This window comes from Cryptotermes secundus, unplaced genomic scaffold (genome assembly GCF_002891405.2).
Source record: "Cryptotermes secundus unplaced genomic scaffold, Csec_1.0 scaffold15, whole genome shotgun sequence".
Lineage (NCBI taxonomy): Eukaryota > Metazoa > Arthropoda > Insecta > Blattodea > Kalotermitidae > Cryptotermes > Cryptotermes secundus.
The window spans coordinates 39173-60577 of NW_019721514.1; the positions used below are offsets into that span (position 1 = coordinate 39173).

Here is a 21405-nt window from a genome sequence, read left to right on the forward strand (position 1 = left end):
AAAAAAAAAAAAGCAAAAAATCTACCCTCCTCCGCTCCCCCACCTTCTTATCTCTTCACGTCTTGCACTGCTGTTGGTTTTCTTCTTTTAATTTTTTTTTTACAAAAATCCTACTGGTTTTGAACCCGGGACCTTCTGAACACTAAGCTGATGTCTTACCCCGAGACCACCAGCACCACTGAAATTTATTTCCTTTTATTTTCCTCTTAAGCTACATCTTCGGTTATAATTCCAGAAAAATCAATTAACTTACTTTCTAAATCACAAAACTATACTTGGTTTCGAACCTTCAAACTCTTGTTCACTACGCCGCGGTTTTACCAATAGGCCACCGATGCCACGGAAATTTTTTGTCTTTAATCTTCCTCTTATGTTATATGTCGCTATATAATTCCATAAAAATCTCATTACAAAAATACTTCTGTTTTCGAACCACGAACTGTATATTTACAACGCCGGTGCCTTACCTCTAGACCACCAGAACATCTATGATATAGCCTTCTGCGATCGTCCTTATATTATATGACTTGGTTTATAGCTGCAGAAAAATCGTATTTATTTATTCGCTTTTCAATTTCTATTGGCAAAAGACACCGTGGTCTCGAACCCCGTACTTTCCCAATACTTCGTCAATGTTTTTCCCACGTACCACCAGATCTATACAAATTTGTTATCTTCACCTTCCTCATATAGTACCACTTGCTTCCTACATGCACAAATTTATTGCATTCTTTTTTTTCACAAAAATAGTAATGTCTTCGAACCACATAACTTCAAACCATATACCTTACTTCTAGACCATCGGCCACCCATGATATTACTCAGCTATTTAACCTTTAAACGCTGGACTTCTGAAATGGTGGTAAGCTTGAGCTGGCCGGAGTTTATTTAAATGCCCGCTGCTACTTGGCGTTTAAATGTCCGTTCCTGTTAGGACGGTTAAACAATTTTAAGCAATGTGTTTAAAAATGCTGTATCTAACTCAATTGTTATGATAAATGGACGGAAATAACTTTGTTTGTATCAGCAAAGAACATAGCGTCGCATATTATAACGGATTTGAAAATGTTTATACAAAGAGTTATACTCTATTTTCAAAATTTTTCTTGCCATCTGTGGAGTAAAACCTGAACACTCGAGACTAAAACCCCATGGAAAGCCACGAATTGTAATTAACCGCTCCTCTGAATAATTCATTTTATAGGGTAGGGCAGGAGGACGAGGATTAAAGGAAAGCGATTTGATTGGTTAATGGGGATACGTTCGAATTTAATATTGGTGGGAATTTGTATTGCAGTTTTTTATATAATTTGTGCATATCAGATGCTCATTTCTTTGTTTCAGATGGTGAAAGTGGGGAATTTGTGAGTGAGATTGTCACACAGGTAAAGTAAACTGACATACTTCATATATTATGCAGACTTGTATCAGAGAGGTGCACGGTGAGATGGCCCGTGCTACTGTTTATCCAGTGATGAGCCTAACAGCAACACAGCAGTTAAACACCAGTTTCATGAGAATTTAACTTGTAAGAAGCAACCATTTTAACATTACCACTTCCTTGTATACTTATTTCAGGTCAGTAGCATTACTGCCAATGTTCACAGTCTGTGAGGGTCTCTGGTTAATCCGTGGATCAGTAAACGGATGCGTGTCTCATGTGTTACATGTTGACTTTCCTCCAGACTTCAATGTCTTGGAGCTGGTTCGTGGGGCTTACAGATCAGTTCAGTGTTTGCTACACATCGTCATCTGCTAAAGAAGTGGAGAGACTTTTGTTCCACATATTCACAGCAGCATGCAATGGTCCTAATGTGTTTCCTTCATTACAGGGCATTATGTGGCAGTCCCCAGTCAACGTCACCTAGGTGACTGAAAGGCAGCTGCTGTACCCAGACTTTCACAGCTTCCCCACTGTTACTGTTGTGTATATATGTGACCACTGCTTGCCACCCAACTTCAAGGTCCTGATCTGTGCTCACGAGGTGTCAGCTTCAACTGTCAGCCTGCTGGAGACTGCACCAAATGTGGGATGGTACCTTAAGGTAGCCCACGACTGCATCCTGCGACATAGGACATTAGCTTGCAATGCTGCATTAGAAATGTAAGTTAAAAGTTTTTTAAGTATGGGAGTGGATGTGGTCATGGCCTATTATAAGGTACTCTCCCAGTATTTGCCTGAAAGAATTGAGAAGAGCATAAAAAACAGGATGGTTGGCCTCCATACTGAGATTCAGACCCAGACCTCCCAAATAAGAAGCAGGAATGCTATAACGTTGCATTTGAGGCCTGAGTGTGCTAAATTTCACATGCCTGGCTGTGTTCAGAAAAAGATGAATAATCTGATAAAAAGTAATGGAATCTGCAAGGACTGGGCAAATCCTCTGTCTGGGCATGTAATTTCTGTGAATATAATATGTTATTGCTAACAAAATTAAATAAAATGTTATCCATTTTAACCCTGTCCTTACTCCTAAGTCGCGCCTACACCTACAAAATGTGTTGATGCTTGTTCTAGAATATCTTCCCTGTTTCTACCCATTCATGCTCATTCTCCTGGCTCTCGTACTCCAACTGGTGGCCCTGTGCCGAGGCACTTCAGTGTGGATCACTGATAAACCGAGCATTGGCAGTCAACAGTGATTCAGAGCCATGAACCCAGAAAGCCATAGAAATGCATCATCCAGAGGGCAGAACACTGGCTGTGGTTCATGGGATGTGTCATGGCGCCCCCCTCCCTGCAGAGCACAGAGTGTGTAATATCTGAAGATTACACATTTGGGTCCTATGAAGGGTTTGGATTGTACAGGCATTTGTGACAAAATAGGAAATAGCAATCAGTACTATAGTCTTGATACTGACAGCATTGTTATGTAATGAGCTTTAAAAAACAGAGTAAGAGATACCAAGAGGCGAGCTGTCTGACATTATGAAGATGCATGGGGGAATGCATTACTCTGTACTCTTCCTAATATGTATGGGAGCCATGTCTGTTAAAGTGATATGCAGGTATAGTATTAGGGTTTTTAGTTGCAATTCAAACCCTCATTCCTTTTTTTTTTTGCATCAGTAAACTTTAATTTCTTGAGTGTTATTGCAGCTTTAAAGTTTTAGCTCCTACAGCATGCTGTGATATTGACATGGAAACAATTTAATCATAGGTGATGAACATGTACTTATGCATGTTTGAAATACAGTTTTGCCTTTTAATTTCATTATGAAAATCAGATTACTTAGATATGCACATAAAATGTTGTGCCCTGAAAATAATATAAAATTATGTGTGAAGCCCTGACAGTGCAAGAGCATTATGGTTATATAAAGTCTTGCTGTATTTACATATTTAAAGTTAGCAAGAAGTGATCTAGCAATGTTGTTCTGTATTCCATTCATAAGGTAGGTGAGTATGTATTAGTAGCGAGACATGTGTCACCTTGGAAATTCTGAAGCCAACAGCTCCTCAGCCACTCAAGAATTTCCCAACATTTTATGGAACCCTAACGATCATTACCATGTCCACAAGAGCCTGCCACTGGTCACTATCCTGAGCCAGATCAATCCAGTCCATACCACCCCATCCATCTACATCAAAATCTTTCTAGTGGTCTCTTTCCTTCAGATTTTCCTACCAATACCCCGTATGCACTCCTCTCCCATGCATGCTACATGCCCTGCTAGAGCGATCAAAATGTAAATTATAACTGTTTTAGGTAAATTATTTCATCCTATTTCAAAAAGATCCTAACAAATTTTATATGCCTAACATTACACATGTCTGATGATATGGACAAGGAATACATTTGAATTTTCCCATTACAGCATCAGCATCCGCAATAACTAAACGTCAAGGCCCAACAATGTCTATAAACTGCAATGTGTATTCTTATAAAGTGGACTGTCCACCTGTGTTCATTTCACTGCTTGGGGCCAGTTCCCACAGTGCCCTGGTACAGGTGATGTAACACAAACTACATCACAGATGTCTGGCCAACTGTTGCTGATAAAAGACGCAGAGCTGCATAAGGCGGTCAGCACAGTTTCAAAACACATGCACATGAGAGCAAAATCACTTACAAAATCAATCTTACCAATTCATTTCAGATGAAGTATTTTATTGCTATGCTGGCATTTCTTCAATACTGGTACACTAACCATAACAATATATATATATATATATGTGTGTGTGTGTGTGTGTGTGTGTGTGTGCACTTCTTACCCTTCTGTAGGAAGCAGCTGCTGTTGTCACTAGGGTCTTCAGGAAGGGCATTTAGTGGATGACAATAAGACAACAAAATATTTGTAAATATATCGGTGCAGAATATTAAATAAACACACAACTGTTGTAACATTTTTACTCAGCTTTATACATGTCTGCTGTACAGATAACCAGTGTCTTCTCACATTGTCACTTTACCCCTTCAGTGATAACTTATAATTTCAATTTGATCTTTAAAATACTACATATATCTTTGCTGTGTCGACAAAGGGTACTGGGGTAACCTGAAAACCAGAATATCTATAACGAAAGAGTTCTATGTAAACGTTCAACTTTATGCATAAGCGGAGAGTTTCACAAGAAAAGCAATGATGTAGCCTCAGCAAACTCGCCTCTGACACACACACACACACACACACACACACCTGCAAATTACCTGCTACAAACCCAAAGGATGCTTGGGGGTAAGTACCTCCTCAAATAACCACCAAGTAGCAGCAGCAGCTATAGATCATGTGAAGGCCTGCTCTTTCTTCAAAACATGGGTATGTCATAACTGATGCCATCTGTTGACAGAAATTCTGCACTAACTGATTAAGAATGAGCTGATGTTTTTGGCTCTGACAATTTTAACACAAGCACACTGACCCAATCTAATAAGTTTGTGGTGTGAATAAGGTCAATGACAATCTGTCATAAACTTTAGGCCGTTTCTTGGTCTCCGTTTATAAAATTTCCTCAAAGTTGTGTAGAAGGAACTTGTGCATCTGGTGTGGATGCAAAAATTAATATCACACAACTCTTTAAGGTATTTGGGAAGGGATATGTAAATGGCAATTTACAAAGAGAGCAACTTTGTATATGGAAATCACATTCTTCACTTCAGTTTCTAAAGAGTTTTGACAGTGGTATATAACATTCAGGATTACTGAGATTTGGCTTTGTCCATCATGTGTTTTTCTACAGAAAACAAGGTTTCGGAAAATGGGAGATAAAGAACTTTTATTTTTTGAGTCATTCTTGAAAACTGGACACTTGCACATGCCTAATTTAAAATTCTGGCTATGCAACGAGCAGATGACACATCAAACATGTGATATCCCTAACACTTTATTTGTGAGACTTGACAATTTCAGTCTGACAGATCATCATCAACCTTTAGGAGCAAACTGTTGCCTCTTCAATCCTGAAAATGGAGACAGCGCAGTTCTTCAGGACATTGGTAATGATCTATCCAAGACAACTACACATCCAAAAAGGACTATAATCTTTCCTCTTTCATCTGTTCTTTATAGTAACACTGAAGACTTGTACATGATACATCACCAGCTCACTTAAAGCTATGGCATTCAGTGTTAAAACATATTTCATCTACCTTCCTTTATCTATGTTTATTTCAGGTGTTGTCTGCTTGTATCGCCCTGTACCTGGTTCCATGGCTATTGTTATGAACTCTTCAGCTATCTCACGATCAAGCCCTGTGTATGTCTGAGCCACTTCTTCCTCTGTCACTGGTCTCTGCTGATCTACCGGCTGTGAAGCGGTGGCCCTCTTCCTCCTCTTTGTGCCACGGCGTCCTCTTTGACCAATGTTGCGGTCTCGTATGCGCCGTGCTCTTTCCTGTAAAGATCAGCTTCACTAAGAATCTGTAACAATGGTGTGCCACACAACAGTGTGGATGCTGTAAGGCTCATGATGTTTCATGGGAAATTCATAATCAACAAGCTGGCTGTGCTCTGCTCGGGATAAGATCACCTTCTTTGTCTATATCACAACATATAACAGCAAAACATTTACAAAAGGAAAAGCATCCAAATTCATAAATTAAAAGTTTATTCATATAATTAAAATACAAATGACCGAGAATGATTCAAGTTGCACCCAAAAACCTTACTGTAACCTTTGCAGATAGTTGTGGCTACAGTACACACTCACAAGAGTAAAAAGGTAAAGGTAAAACTATCCCTGTAACAGGTCACGGAGGTGTATAGGGTTGTGAGACATCAACTCTCCCACATTTTCTAGCCAATGAGCTTAATGATGGCAATGAGGTTATCAGCCTCACGCGCTGACCGCCCTTTATCCCCCAGGAAGACTCCTAGTACTCCTTTCTGTCAGGGGCTGAGCTGACCCCTGGGCCACGGTATGAAAAGGAAAAGTTTTGTTTTTGCATATATTTGTAAAATCAACCATCTTTAATCACACAACACTACCAACAAAGAAACCAACTTTTTTTTAATATTATATTTAAGCATCCTGTTGCACTCTATACGATAAATGATACAAAAGTTGATACAAATTGATACTTGGGACGGAATTTGTATCATTTATCAACTTTTTTTTATCATTAATTCTGATATGCTGCTTCAAAATATGGATATGGGATAAGGTTACAGTTTTCTGTATTAAATTTTTGACCAAACAGTGCATTTATTTCACAATTGTATTTTTTGTTTGTGTTCTCATATTTTTTTTTTCAATATATATGAGAGAATTGTTTTACTGGTGAATTAACTTTCATTCAACTGTCACTTAATTCAAATTGCATAATACGTCTTGCATTAAAAGGGGGGGAGTAACAGAAGACAGGGTGTGTTACAAGCACCAGTTATGTGGAAACCACATGTGATCTCTATATACAGAATGATTGCGTATGTTTCCACTCCTTGTCAGTTGCTACATGTTTCAGGAATGCTGACAGAAGTGCCACTTGATGGCTCTATTAGGGGATTTGTTTACAGGGGATACTTACTTACTTATGGAGCTGAGCCCTTCATGAGAAGCCAAATCTGCAGCTACTCAAGAATTTCCCAGCACTTTATGGAACCTGAAGGTTCATTACCATGTTCACCAGAGCCCTCCACTGGTCCCTATCCTGAGCCAGATCAATCCAATCCATACCATCCCACCCTATCTCTCTAAGATCCATTTTAATATTGTCCACCCACCTACGCTTTGGTCTTCCCAGTGGTCTCTTTCCTTCTGGCTTTCCCACCAATATCCTATATGCATTCCTCTTCACCCCATTTGTGCTACATGCCCTGCCCACCTCATTCTCCTTTACTTGGTCATTCTAATTATACTTGGAGAAGAGTACAAGTTATGAATCTCCTCAGTATGCAGTTTTCTCCAACCTCCTGTTACTTCATCCCTCTTTGGTCCAAATATTCTCCTCAACACCCTGGTCTCAAACACCCTCAGTCTATGACCCTCCCCTAATGTCAGAGACCGAGTTTCACACCCATACAGAACCACAGGCAAAACTATAGTTTTATATGTTCTAATTTTTATGTTTTCAGACAGCAGACGAGAAGACAAAAGGTTCCGGACTGAATGCTAGCAAGTATTACCCGAGTTCAGTCTACTCTTGTATTTCCTCCTCAATCAGGTTTCGATCTGTTATCGTTGTTCCCAAATATCTGAACTGTGCCACATTTTCAAAACATCTGTTACATATCTGTATGTCATGATATTGCCCTGCATTTTGGTGACGAGACAGCAACATATACTTAGTTTTCTTTGTGTTTACTTCTAGACCAGCCTCAATTAAAGTCAATTAAAGTTTGTGTGTTTTTCTTTATGGTATCTACATTATCACCCAGTAGATTCACATCATCAGCATAGACCAACAGCTGATGTGTTCCGTTTAATTTCAGTCCCGCCTGGTTTCTCTGGATCTTCCTAATGGCATATTCTAAAGAAAAGTTGAAAAGGAGTGGCAATAAAGCATCTCCTTGTCTTAGACCATTCTGGACAGGAAATTTATCAGACAAATGTTTACCTATACAGACTTTACTATAAGTTTCATTTAAACACATTTTAATCAGCTTAACTAGTTTCATGGGTATCCCAAACTCTTATCAGAATATTGTACAATACTTCCCTCCTAACTGAATCATAGGCTTTCTTGAAGTCTACAAATAGCTGATGTACTGTCTCATTGTACTCCCATTTCTTTCTCATTATCTGACGAATGCAAAAGGCCTGATCTGTAGTTGATCTGTTATGTTGAAACCCACATTGATGATCCCCAATAATTTCATCTGTGTATGGACTTAACCTTGAGAGAAGAATATTGAGAAATGATTGATACTACTTCCCAACACATGGCCAAATTTGCCATTTGGCCTCAATCAAGGCGGTGAGCAAGCTAGGATATGGACAACTTCATGTTTTTGATTTTGCTGAAGCAACAACAAAATGGCTTGAAAACCAATCAAACGAAGGGTGTATATCAGAAGTAATGGAACAACTGGACAAGATGCTGTGACAAGTTAACCCATTTGCTGAGTCATACAAATGAATGCATCAAACAAAATGAAATACATGACTGAATAAATAAGATGCATTAATATTTAATTAAATTAAAAACCTTTAATATCTATTAGAATGGTGCATGTTACAGTGGGTACAGCTAGTTTCATAAAAACAGCTTACTGTGTATGTGTTACTGAATACAAGCCAGAATTTGCTGCTTAATTATTGTATTGTATTGTATTGCATTGTATTGGAGAGGGTGGGTTTCCCCATGCACTTAGACCAACTGCTGGTCCATTGTGCGTCCCCCTATGATATTCTACCAGTCTCTATTCCCTACCGGTACTGGTGCGTGCCATCATTCCCAACTCAGCCAGCAAGTTTGGCCTCTACTGGCTCAGCGGTATCTCGATGCTTCCCCCATCTACCAGAGGCGTTTGAGACTACTGTTGGGCGGGAAATGTCCCGAATTTGGCTCAGTGGTCCCCTTGGGACATGAGGTTCTTTTACGTGCCATAAAGCTACGACACGGGACCCATGGCTTAAAGTCCCTCCTGGAGGACTTGTTCCCTGAATTTTTCCGCCCTTAAAAATTCCACGACCTCCGCTGGGTTTGAACCTGCGTACCTTGAGTCACAAGGTGGGAATGTTGCCCCTAGACTACGGAGGCTGCTTGGTGCTTAATTAACTGCTTAACAGACACAAATTTTGTCACAAAGAAGTACATACTTTATTATTAGTTCAATACTGAACACGTTACAACATATGAATTTGCAACACAAGGAGACAGAAACATGAAACACTGTGTCACAGCATCAAGTGGTGTTTTCTTGATAAACCTCTTCCTCAGCAATACATACAATAAGCAAGGTCATAAATTATGACACAAGCCCATCACTGGGGGAGGGGGGTCTGGAAGAGACTGAGCACTCACCACATGTGTACAACACATGCACAAAATAACGATGATAATAAGATCACATCAAGGAAAATGAACTGGAACAAATCACACTTTACAAGATGACAAACTAACCAATTAAAAACCGGAAGAGATAGGGGTGGGTTTCTGATAGGGGTTACTTTATTTGCTACTGTGTCCAGACTGTCTCTTAGGCCCATGCAGTCTCCTAACATTGGGCGCCAGTGGATTCTTCACCAGAAGTAATATGGCTTCAGCATAGATCCATACCAAACCAGTGCTGAGTCTAATGTGTGGAGTGTCTCCCATATCTCCTATACTCCATGGTGTGTTTTTTAGACAGAGGTACAAGTTTACCATTCCCTCAGCAGATGAAGGAAGGAAAAACCACTTACCATGTTGTTACTCAGAGATGTTGCCGGTCTCGACATCATGTACCGTCGAGGCACCAATGGGTTCAGAAATGGAGCATTTGGCAAGTGGTAGCCAATCAGAGATGGTGGCGGAATGGGTGGTGGTGATGGCAGAGTGAATATCGGTCCACAGGGTCCTGGGATCTGCAGACAAATGATGAGCTCAGGTCAGTACAATTCTGAAGAAACACAGATCTCAAACAACGAATACTTATCTACTTATTTATTTATTTATTTGGGACACGCAGTAGCATAGTTGGTTGAGGCATTGTGTTAAAAGCAGGAAGGCTGCAGGTTCAAGTACTCATGAGGCCACTGGATTTTTCAATTGACCTAATCCTTCCAGCAGCATTATGGCCCTGGGATTGACTGAGCCTCTAACAGAAATGAGTACCAGGAATCTTCCTGGGGGTACAGGGCGGCCGACACGTAAGGCTGACAACCTCACCGCCATCTGTGAGCGAACTGTCTAGAAAATGTGGGAACCTCAACGTCTCGCAAATCTATGTGCCTCCATGGCCTGCTACAGGGATAGCTTTACCTTTATTTATTTATTTATTTATTGGTTTGTTTGACACTGTCAGAATTTCAAACTGTACAGATTGGAATGATAGTAGGATTTAACGAATAATAACTGAAAACATACGGAAGAAAGCGATCATAATCTAATTTAGGGTACTTGAGGAACCTCAGTGAGGATAGTTGGTGTCCCATCTGATATATGAGGTCGACACCTCCTGAACGCAAGTTAAAAGCGTTACTGTTTGAGCCAGTCTGCTCAGCCAAACAACTGAGAAACTCCACTACATGTATGTAGATCAGATCTTCCATTGATTTATCAAGGCTCATTCCACACGTCCAGGTTCAATCCCAGGACAGTCCATATGGGATTTGTTGTTGGAAGAGTGGCCCTAGGGCAGGGTTTTCTCTGATAATTATATTTTTCCCCTTTTGATTATCAACCATACTCATCTATCACCAGGGGCTGGTACAATATGTTTTGAGGCCCCAGCACCGAGAAACTCAATCTTACCTCAATCCTATAACCAGAAGCAACAACTAGCTCCAAATATTATCCACTTACTGATCTTGGTTTGCATGTTTCAAGCTTCCATTTCATTAATGACTGTATTAGCTTGTATTTAAATTAAAGTATGTCTTAGCATGTAGGTTTGTCAACTGATGGAATGGACTATGAATAAATATTGTTTGCTTTCAAATTTAATTTGACATGGTTAACGACCATCCAAGAAACTAGCGGTTTTATTTCATTCATTATCATGAAGCTATTCATGTGGCTCCAAACAGAGCATAAGCCCTCACGAACAAAAGAGTAAGCTTTTGGGTTTCATAAAATGCAAGGATTTTTTTTAATATTGGCAAATATGAAAAACTATAATCAAATATAATCCAATAAGTGAATAAGATCCAGAAAAATCACACATGATGTGGAAAAAGCAATAAATAATGAGAATACAATAAAAGCAAAGTTGTCCCTGTGCTGAATTAAGAAAGTACCACACCATGAAGATGTATGGGGTCAGAGGTACAGCTCCACTATTCATAACTCTGGAATTAGATGACGAAAAGTGGTTAGATTACCCCCCCCCCNCCTCCCCTGTGTATGCAGCTGGGCAAGTCCCAGAGCTGGTCTTTTTGACATGGACAGACACAAATTCTCAGTAAGATTTCACTGTCCAAATCTGTACCTGATACTCTGAGCTTAAATTAAACATGGAATTGTTCTATATCTGAGTCAGAACAGGGAGTTACATAAGCCAGTCAATAAAGATGACAATGATACTGAGGAAGAACTGTGCTCAAGTGAGTGGTGTTGGGTACAGCACAAACATGCTACATGCAGAGTGGGTATATTACAGTTACTTGAGCACAACATATCCTAAAATATTATCACTAAGTTCTGAACAAGTCACAATTGGTTCCCACACATAAGCTGCACCATGTCAGCAGTGACTAATGGTTAATGGAGCCATTAGTTTACAAGTCATTTGTATGAGAGTCAACCATGCATACAGCTTTCCCTGACAGACCGGTCCAGTGGCTTCTCAGAGAAAGTCTGCCCATATTCATGGTGTATCATCTTCTGAGGAATGGTCCACTTTAAACTGATTTGTAACTAAGGAGGCCAGCAATTAAAAGTGATCAAGCATAAAGGGCATTCGATGAATGAATGTGTGCCAGATGGCGTGTGCTCACAGGGCACACATCTGAACCAGTTGTACCCTTCAACTTCTCTGTCAGGAGAAACTGAGCAGGGTCAGAACAACTGTGTTCCATCCTGGTTCATTTAATGACACTGCATCAGTTTTAAACATCATACAGTGTCAAAGAAGGACATGGAAAAGCAAATAGCCATGTTGGATTTTAGGCCCTAATAATGCTGACCAGAGAACTGTACTGCTTTCTGAAACAGGGTAACTTATTCCAGACTGCACAGTATCACAACCCAGAAGACAGCATTCTTCAAGTGGTCATGACTTATATTGAGGTGTAATACTGGCAATGACCTTGTGAAATCAGCAACATGAGAAACTGCAGTCCTTACATCCAGAGATTTGAATCAGGTGCCTACAGGTCACAAGTCAAGTGTTCTTACTGCCAAGATGTTAGGAAATGTAACATACCAGAGTTCTGGTAACTTTTATTGCATTTTGATCAGTTATATCAAAAACTGTCATAATTATGGAAAAAGTGTATAAGTGACATAAAATGTGTTAAATTTTTCTCTGTAATATTTTTTCATAATATTTTTCACTCTGGAAAATCTTCAGCAAATTACATTTAAGATGGGCATAGAAACGACTGTAGGACTTCATGTAAACAATCCATTACTGTTCTCCAACTTTAACCAAACCTGAAATGTACAAACACATTTTGATGAAATTTTAAAATATAAAATCTCATGAAAATCCATTCACAAGTTTTTCAACTGTTTTATGTGTGTAGAGAGGCATGGCAGAGATAAGCAGGAAAATTTCGAAACTTTCCATTGGGAAGCCAAAACTTTGTTTTGGAAGGATAAATGTGAATACCATGATTTTCATGTATGTTATTAAGCACATCATGACATCTGCAGTTCATACAGCATCATCAAGAAACCTACAGATTAACATTATTTTGACAAATTAATGTAGGGCTGTATTAACTCACTGAAGGTGAAAGCCAGAGGAGGCTACTTACTGGACAAATATGACCATGCAGAAATAAGCAGAACTTTGTTGCCACTGTGACCTCATGTCCTAAAGTGTGGGGCACAAAAGTGCCCAGAACAAACATAGCAATTTGTAATTAGATATGCTGGATCTGAGGCTCTCACATCAGTGGCAACCTTTGAGATGTGCCACTGTGTAGTCTGGTAGTACAGCACTACCCAGCATCACATCCCTAAAGCAACAATCACATAACTGAATAAGTTACAACATTAAAAGTACTTATAAAATACAATATCTATTTATGGACCGTCTCTATGGTCTAGTGGTCAGAGTTCCTGGCTACAGATCCAGAGGTCCGGGGTTGAGTTCTGTCGCTACCAGATTTTCCTGAGAAGTAGTGGGTCTGGAACGGGGTCCACTCAGCCTTGTGAGCATAACTGAGGAGATATTTCAAGGAAATAGCGGTTCCGGTCTAGAAAACCGAGATTAACAGCCGTGCGGATCCACTGCACTGACCATGCGACACCCTCTATCCGTTAAAGTTGCCACTAACTTTGCTGACAAACAGTGGTCAGTATAGTCTGCTTGCAGACTACAGACCACAGAATTTAATTCTTATTTATGGAAATATGGACTTGGAAAAAAGATAAATAATTTTAGTAAATACAAACTGGCAAGCAAAAGGAAAGAAACTGATAGAAATATGTTTAGGTTCAATTATCATTTTATAAAATAACAGCAAAATCTGTCCTGCTGTTTGGATCCGAAAGTAAGGACATATAGAGACTGCAGGCACAGCAGACGGGATTCCTCAGGACAGGAGCTGGATACACCATATGGGCAATGAAACAACCGACGTGAACTTGGCGTCAGAAACACTGAAGACAATGAAGAGCCCGTGTAGAATGGATAGCGCAATAAGAGACTTAAGACAGCAATACAAAACAGACTTTGGGGAAGAAAAAATTAATGGAAAAATTTTTGGCTGTCTACACAACAATATTTACTTAAATAAACCAAGGTAACTCTCAATAATTGGTTTATTTCAGTTGCTACTACATGTTTCAGTCCTCACGGGACCATCACCAGATAGTTCTACAAATAAGTCTCTATGACTGAATGCCTAATATGGATCCATACTGGTGCAATGCATAAGTCATACAGTAAAAGTAAAGTAAGTAAAGCTATCCCTGTAATAGGCTGTAGAGGCCCATAGGGTTGTGAGATGTTGAGGTTCCCACATTTTCTAGATGATCAGCTCATAGACGGCGGTAAGGTTGTCAGCCTTACGTGCTGTCCGCCCTTTGCCCCCAAGAACATTCTTGGTACTCATTTCTGTTAGAGGCTGAGTCGACCCCCAGGGCCATAGTGTGGCTGGAAGCATTACATAAATTGAAGAAAATCCACCTCATTGCCTCAACCAACTCTGCTACTACATGCTCCACAGTACAGTCATGTACGTGCCATAAACTTAAAATTAATGTACATTAAAATAATTCTGCATGTTAAAATTACCTTGGTTTATTTAATTATATACTGTCGTGTCAGTGGAGGAACCTTTCTCTGTTTATTACGATACACAACAGGATGCATACAATGAAGGAAGAAGAAATGTTGGGAGACCTGAAAGAAGGTGGTCAGATCACCACTGAGACTCTGAACTGGCCCCAGCAACATTTCAGAAGAAGCATTATTCCTTTATAATAGGGACTGGCAAATTTTCCATTCATTGGGCTACACAAATTGAAACCTCACATATATCAATCTTGTCTGTTGTTTAACATTTTATTTCCCCTAGATTAATTTTAAAATTATCTCATCTCATCTCTACATTCGTTTCCAAAGTGGTTTCCTCCTCCCAAGATTTTCTGGCCAAAATTTTGTTCTCATTTTCCAAAGAAACCTACATTCCCATTTCCCTTAATCCCTTAGTACTGCAGTATAATTCTTTGAGGGTTTCTGGTTTTGGTTGGGCTGAATTACTGCATAAGCCCTATTCTTAAGTCTACAGTCAGTGATAGCCATTATTTAATTACACACATCTGCAGTTTTAAGATCAATAATCTTGCTTTGCTTAACAACATAAATCATATTTGATCTAATTGCCCTAACAATATGATGTCATGTATACAAATTACAGAACTACACATTATTAAATTTTCTCCAGTCCCCTGTCATTACATCTGTTTTACAACTAAATAATTCATTATAAGTTTGTTCTTCCGACACTCTCTACAATGTTCCTCCCATAGATGAGGTTTCACACCCGCATAAAACATCTTGCTGTTGTTTTGTATGTGAGTCTACAGTCAGGATAGTAGGAATCCAGGTTGTGATTCGAACTGAGCACCTCCCAAAAATAACTCTACATTGTTAACACTGTGCCAGGTGGTAAAGTCCAAAAGATCAGAATCTACAGTTTTTTTTTATATTTTAATTTTAGACTTGTAAGGCAAGAGGAAGTAGAAGATCCTGAACCCTCTGTAAGACATTCCAAATGTATGTAGATGTTTACATTTTCATTGTGAAGATACAATTTCATAGCCTTAGGAGGAAACTTTGATACATCCAAGAAAGTTAGCAGTTTAAAAATAATACATGGTCTATGATAATTCAATGAACTTCATTAAAAAGGAATTTAATTGAGAGTATTACAAGTAGGGAGACACATAGAGCAGGCATGGATAATTACTTCATGCCTTGTGTTGTTACTGTAAATTTGTGATTCCTCTTAAATGACTGCCTACATTAAAATTAAACTTGAATTCAAATAAATTCAAGATTTTCTGCAACACTTCACACTAGAGATGAATTAAACTTATAGGAGGTCAGATAGAAAACAGGAACTCAGCATATCTACTTATTGATGGTCTCAGTGTCTCAGACTGCATGACATCAGCAGCAATTGGATCAGCAACTGATGAACTGCAAAGGATGTGGAAGGAACCATACATGTGCTAATTGTATGCACTCTCCTGGCATTTGCCTGAAGAACCCCAATTACGATAAAGATTACTATTTTCTGTGATGTGATGCCATACAGTCTGGTAGATCATTACGCTGGCATGCAGGTTTGTGTGCCATCACATCTCAGAATACAGCAATCTTGTGCAGCTGATTACCTCCATTAACTCTTTAAAGCCCAGTGGTTACTATATGTACCATGTGCTTTACCAAACTAAAGCTCTGCATTCTGCCCAAAAAGCGTATCTGTGTGTTCCCTATGGTTCTCACAATAAACAGCGACTGTTTCCCTAAACAGAATTAACCGGTTGGGCTCTGTAGTGGAGGCATAATGTGTTTCATGTGAGGTACAGACTGGATTCTTATATATTATGTAAAAGAAATTCAGTGTCTAAAGCGTTAGATCAGAAATGTGACTTCGCTTGAGTCCCAATAAGAACTACATACTGAGACACCATGGCAGAGTGTGACTCACCGGAGGCTGTGTGATGAGGAGCATGTTCTGCCTGTGTTGCTGCCCAAGCCAATTGCTGATGAGCATCTCCTTGCTGCTTGTACTGTAGAACGATCCTGCAGGCTCAGGTGAGTCTGGCAAGGGCCACCTGCTAGAGGGTTGCTTCCTACCTCCCCGTTTAGCACAAGGGCACACCTGGCGGTAGCACCGGAAACCAGACACAACTGTCACTAGACATTGTGCACATGACATGAGCAGCAGGCCACAGTTGGCCAAAAGGGGTGCCCAGTTGGGGCCATCATTAATATTGACATCAGAGGTAACCTGAAAGAGGTAGAAAATCACGTTTCACCACTTGGCTCAATCATGAAGGGTGAAAGAAAGAGGAATTTCGTTCTCAGTCCTTCTCTTCTGTACTTAAAACTCAGTTAGCAAATAAACTAACTAGTAACTATTTAATTTACATGACATAGGATCTTCCTAGTGAAGTCAGCAGAGAGATCAAAAGAACGCAAACAATAGTTCTAAACTTTATCACATTATAAAATGAATACTATGAAACTGAAATATCCCCAAATAATGCAAAACAACAATCTATAAAATGTATTTTAAACCAATGTTAACATACAATATTGAAACACGGCCTCTTACAAAGAGGAAAAAGCAAAATACAACGCAACGGACTTACAAGCCTTCCCTTCCGTTATCCGTTTAACACCACGTACTACTACTATACCCCTCTATTTTGCAACTTAAAGTAACGACTTCCGGAATCACGCCACAATCTAGAATCGAGATTCTCGATCTCTCCCAGAAGCACATGCGATATCACACCTGTGGATATGACGTAACAAACTCATTTTACAAAACAACTTTAGTAAAGATAATGGGTAAATCTGCCCCTGTGCTTAATTAATTAAGCAGCACGCCACTAAAATGCGTGGGAGAGTTGAGGTATAGCTCTGATATTCCTAACTTCAACACTAAATGGAGGTTAGCGGTCAGCTTCACCCCGCTGCCCCTTTCCCCGGTGAAAGTACCTACGGTAGCCCTTGTATAGGTGGCTGGGTGAGCCTCAAAGCCGGCCTTGACGCTGTGGAGAAAAGAAAAATTTCATGCCCCTGCCGGAAATCGAACCCCGCGGCTCAGCCATAGCACGTCGCTATACCGAATGAAGTTTTCGTAGTAAACTGAAACACAATTTCTGTATAATAACAAGTCCAGTGCATGCAAAGAGCTCATAGTTCTTGTTTTTCAATGTCTAACACATGACTCTGCAAAATAAACCCGGTTCTCGACTCACAAGAAACAAAGAGTGACATAACATTCATGTACGAGTATATGTACAAGCTCGTTCATTCATGACGCATGTAGTTTGCTCCGCACAGCAGCTTCACGCAACATCCCCATATCATCCTAAACAATTCGCCGTAAAGACAGGCGTCAATGTGAAGAGATTTTTATAATGTGAAAATTACACTCGTTTCTGAAGAGGATCATTACGATTGTTCAAGTAGTGATAATGGCTTTTTCTCAAAACATGGATTGCATAACCCAAAAATCCATATTGCTATGGTACCGAAATTTTGTTTGTAAAACAAACAAAATAAAAGCAATTAAAATGCTATATTTAAAAAGCTACATATAGCGTAGTCGGTATAGCGAATGGCTACGGGCTGGATGACCGAGGGGTTGGAGTTCGAGTCCCGGTAGGCACAATTATTTTCTCTTCTTCACGTCGTCCAGACCGGGTCCTATCCAATGGGTACTGGGGGATCTTTCCCCGGGGGTAAAGCGGCCGGAGTGTGAAGCTTGCCACTCACCTCCAGCTAGTGCAGAGGTCAAGAAAAATGGATCTGTCCCACAGAAAAATGGTTTTTGGGTTATCATCCTAACACCACAGTACACCTTTGTCGATATGTAGTCTAATGTTCATTTTTAATTGCTATACATCTCTGGTCACGGTTCATAGCTGCAGGGTTTAATGCAGTCCTTGATCATTTAAAACTCTAACGTTCGTAATAAATTATATTATTAAGAGGAAAAAATTACACACATTCTTGAATATCTCTGATTATGTTACTTGGCGAGGCTGTATCAGCCGCAGAATTTACACAGCAGCAAATGAGAAACCGAAGGATGGTTATGGATGAGGAGCATGGAAGAAAGTGGCATTTCTCTTGCTTACGATACTACCTTAACACTCACTTGGGGACTGAGGAAAATTACAAAAATCTCAGCATTCGAATGCCTGCACTGGTACTATTGATGTTCATCCTGCCCTGTGAGGTTAAGTTTAACGGCCGACATTATAATTCTTGGGCTCGGTCATATGTCTGTCATATCAAGCACACCACACCTGCTCCGTCAGCAGTGTCAGGCCTCACTGCTTCCGATATGAGGAACTACAGTGCACTGGGAGCTGTTTCGCCCTGCCCGGAGTTGTCTCCACAGTAGCCAGAATCTGAATCATCCGACAAGCCTTACACGTCTCTGGCCACTACTAACTGCATGGCTCTCTCTCTATAGATTTGTCTTTCCAAGAGCAGATGGGTCCTGGTTGGTTAAGTGGGGCCCTTGTCACCACGGTACGGCGCGCCGTCAGGTTATGGATGGAAGAGAACGTAAGATATCAAAGGGTGGGGAGGATGTAGCTGCGAATCTATCCAATAAGTAATCACGTGCTGATAAGAAGTGGTTCTCCTGCTTTGGGAATCGACAGGGTCTCTAAAAAACTGTCGAAAGGGCTTCAGACTTTAAAAAAAAACTGCACAATGAGGAAACTCATAATTTAGACGATTAAATCAAGCAGACGAGATGAGCTTCATATGTAGCACGAATGGGGGAAACCAGTAACGTACATACAATTTTGGTCGGCAAATTTCAACGGATGAGATCACTGGCTTAGATGAGAAGATAATACGCATATTAACAGTACAGAAATATGAAATGAGGGTGTGCGCTAGATTCTATTGACTCAACATAAGGTACATTCTTTGGGATTGTGAATAAGGCAATGAATGTTTTGGGAGTGCGTTTCTTGGTCAGCTGATGGCCTAGGAAGACACTGTTCTCGCTACTTGCCTGCCCATCCTCTATGGTGCGTACATCCGCGCTCTGACCGTCTCTCACGAGCCCGATCACCGCCAGTACGACCACCAAGTTGCTAACCGCAAGTGATACGAGGCAGAGCGCCAGGAACGCCGTGACCGCCAGAGTGGATGGAGACGAGTTTCTCACCGAGTAACAGCTCCGAAGTCCCGCCAACACCCCCACGACCCCGGACGCCATGGCCACAGCGCCACCCCACAACCCAGCCCCAACCTCGGACAGGGATGAGCTGTGCACAATGGCCAGGACACCGAACACAGCCATCAGGACCCCTAGCAACATCTGTGCAATCCCCAGGAAAAGAAACGAGTTCTCGTCAGATGCAGCGTCGTTCCGAAAACTGCCGCTCAGCGTCGACGAACGCGTCTTTAGAGTCGACGAGAAGGAGTCAGCTGGCGATTTGACAACCAGAGCGTCGGCAGGAGCCGCCATGCTGGATGGACTGGAGTCCGTCGCGTCTGGATGGTCCGACCCGCCACTCATTGTAGCCTCACTCTATACATAACGTCTTCAGGAGTATTGTCCAACTGAACAATTTCGCAAAACTGGAAACTGTCACTAATCGATTCTAAGCGTTGGTGTTTCGACCTGTCGCTACAAAATAAAATAAACGCACAGCCGTGTTATAATTTGTTACATAGTGGCTATATTACGCATTATTATGGATGCTTCCAGAAAAATGAAAAAGTTTTATATCGACGAATTCTTAAATTTTCACTATGCGAATTTAACACATATGAAACTAACTAGAATTTCTTTATAATTTTACATTTCCCACTAGAAAATTCATAAACACTCGGAAACTAAACACTATGCACTCAGTCATCTTCGATGTTCATACGCACACTCTTGGGAACAATGCACATTTCACGTCTGTTTCGCTGTGTGTGCTGCGGTTGCAACAACGGTCATGATGCGCGCGCAATGTTCTGTCTCTGCCCGCCAAGACGAAACTGACAAGACAGACGTGGTTGCCACCGTTGCTACCGACAGACGTGTCGATCGGCACTGCAGCGTGCTGCATTACCCCGCCTTTCACATTCCGTCAGATTTGCTGTTACACAACGCACAAGCATTGAGCATGCCTGGGTCGAATCCAGTCACTTCCCAGGCGTTCTAAAGACTGGTACATTGACATCGCATTGTTGTTCATCTCGTATGAATAGCCATTATGTGAAAGGAACTGGATGACCAGTGTACGTTTATAATTCTATTACAGCACAATGGTATCTATAAGTACCAGCTGCCTTAACACCAAAAAAGAAAAAGTCTGCATTTTGCTCGCACATTGTATTTACGTGTTTTGTACAACTCTCGCAATAAACAGCGAATACTTCCCTTAACAGCATTAGCCCGTTAGTCTCTGCAGCGGAGACGCGATGTGTTTACTGTGAAGTACGAACAGAATTTTTTAAATCAATTCAACGATATTCCGGTTTCAAAACATTAAAATAAAAAAGACTGTTCTTAAAATATCGGAGTTGACATTTTAATCCTAAAAGTGCCAAGTGTCAACAATTTGGATCCTAACTGAAATGGCCAGATCCGGCAGTATGTGACATGTGCTGGCAATTTATCTGAATTGTATCGTCATGAAATATTGGGAGGAAATTCTTTGCTCCTGTATTCTACATTCTTCCGAAGTTTCTATATATTATTTATGTATGCATCATATGTATTTATGTACAAATTTTGTAGTGGAATGAAGATTGGCAGGGGAAACCGAAGTACTCTAAGAAAACCTGCTCCAGCGCCACTTTGTCCACCACAAATCTCATTTGACCAGACTCTCTGGTAGCAGAACCCGAAGGTTCAACACCGCTAATGCCAAAGCCTGTCACTACACACGATCCTGAGCCAGTTCCATCCATCTCCCATGCCCACAGCCTGTTTTCGTG

At 40.5% G+C, this 21405-nt stretch overlaps 2 protein-coding genes and 1 long non-coding RNA gene across 4 annotated transcripts in view; 1 reads left to right on the forward strand and 2 right to left on the reverse strand.

Moving 5' to 3' along the window:
* The first annotated feature begins 1142 nt into the window (after positions 1 to 1142).
* LOC111875396 lies at positions 1143 to 3531 on the forward strand. The gene is made up of 3 exons (XR_002844718.2): positions 1143 to 1168; positions 1345 to 1385; positions 1833 to 3531. It is a non-coding gene; the product is annotated as an uncharacterized LOC111875396 (long non-coding RNA).
* Positions 3532 to 5367: 1836 nt separating this feature from the next.
* Positions 5368 to 19990, reverse strand: LOC111875394. The gene is made up of 5 exons (XM_023871617.1): positions 19481 to 19990; positions 16418 to 16720; positions 9788 to 9949; positions 5644 to 5836; positions 5368 to 5402 (listed from the first exon to the last, which is right to left on the reverse strand). The coding sequence occupies exons 1-5, from the start codon at positions 19988 to 19990 to the stop codon at positions 5368 to 5370; spliced, it is 1203 nt and encodes a 400-aa protein (XP_023727385.1).
* The window catches only part of LOC111875395 (cytosolic endo-beta-N-acetylglucosaminidase), a 59688-nt gene continuing 54792 nt past the window's right edge, over positions 16510 to 21405 (reverse strand). The window contains exon 10 of one of the 2 annotated variants that reach the window (XM_023871620.2): positions 16510 to 16591. The gene's annotated coding sequence lies outside the window, so the exon portion shown is untranslated. Of the gene's footprint in view, positions 16592 to 16641; positions 16721 to 21405 lie in introns of those variants that run through there. The other variant, XM_023871619.2, reaches the window with a different exon arrangement.

Bases quoted from the DNA above. Each gene is read 5' to 3' on its own strand.
- LOC111875394 (XM_023871617.1), bottom strand. From the start codon at position 19,990: ATGAGTGGCGGGTCGGACCATCCAGACGCGACGGACTCCAGTCCATCC. The intron at 16,721-19,480 runs GCAAGTAGCGAG...TACCTCTTTCAG, and splicing joins GCACCATAGAGGATGGGCAG to GTTACCTCTGATGTCAATAT. The intron at 5,837-9,787 runs GTAAGTGGTTTT...TGATCTTTACAG, and splicing joins CATCTCTGAGTAACAACATG to GAAAGAGCACGGCGCATACG.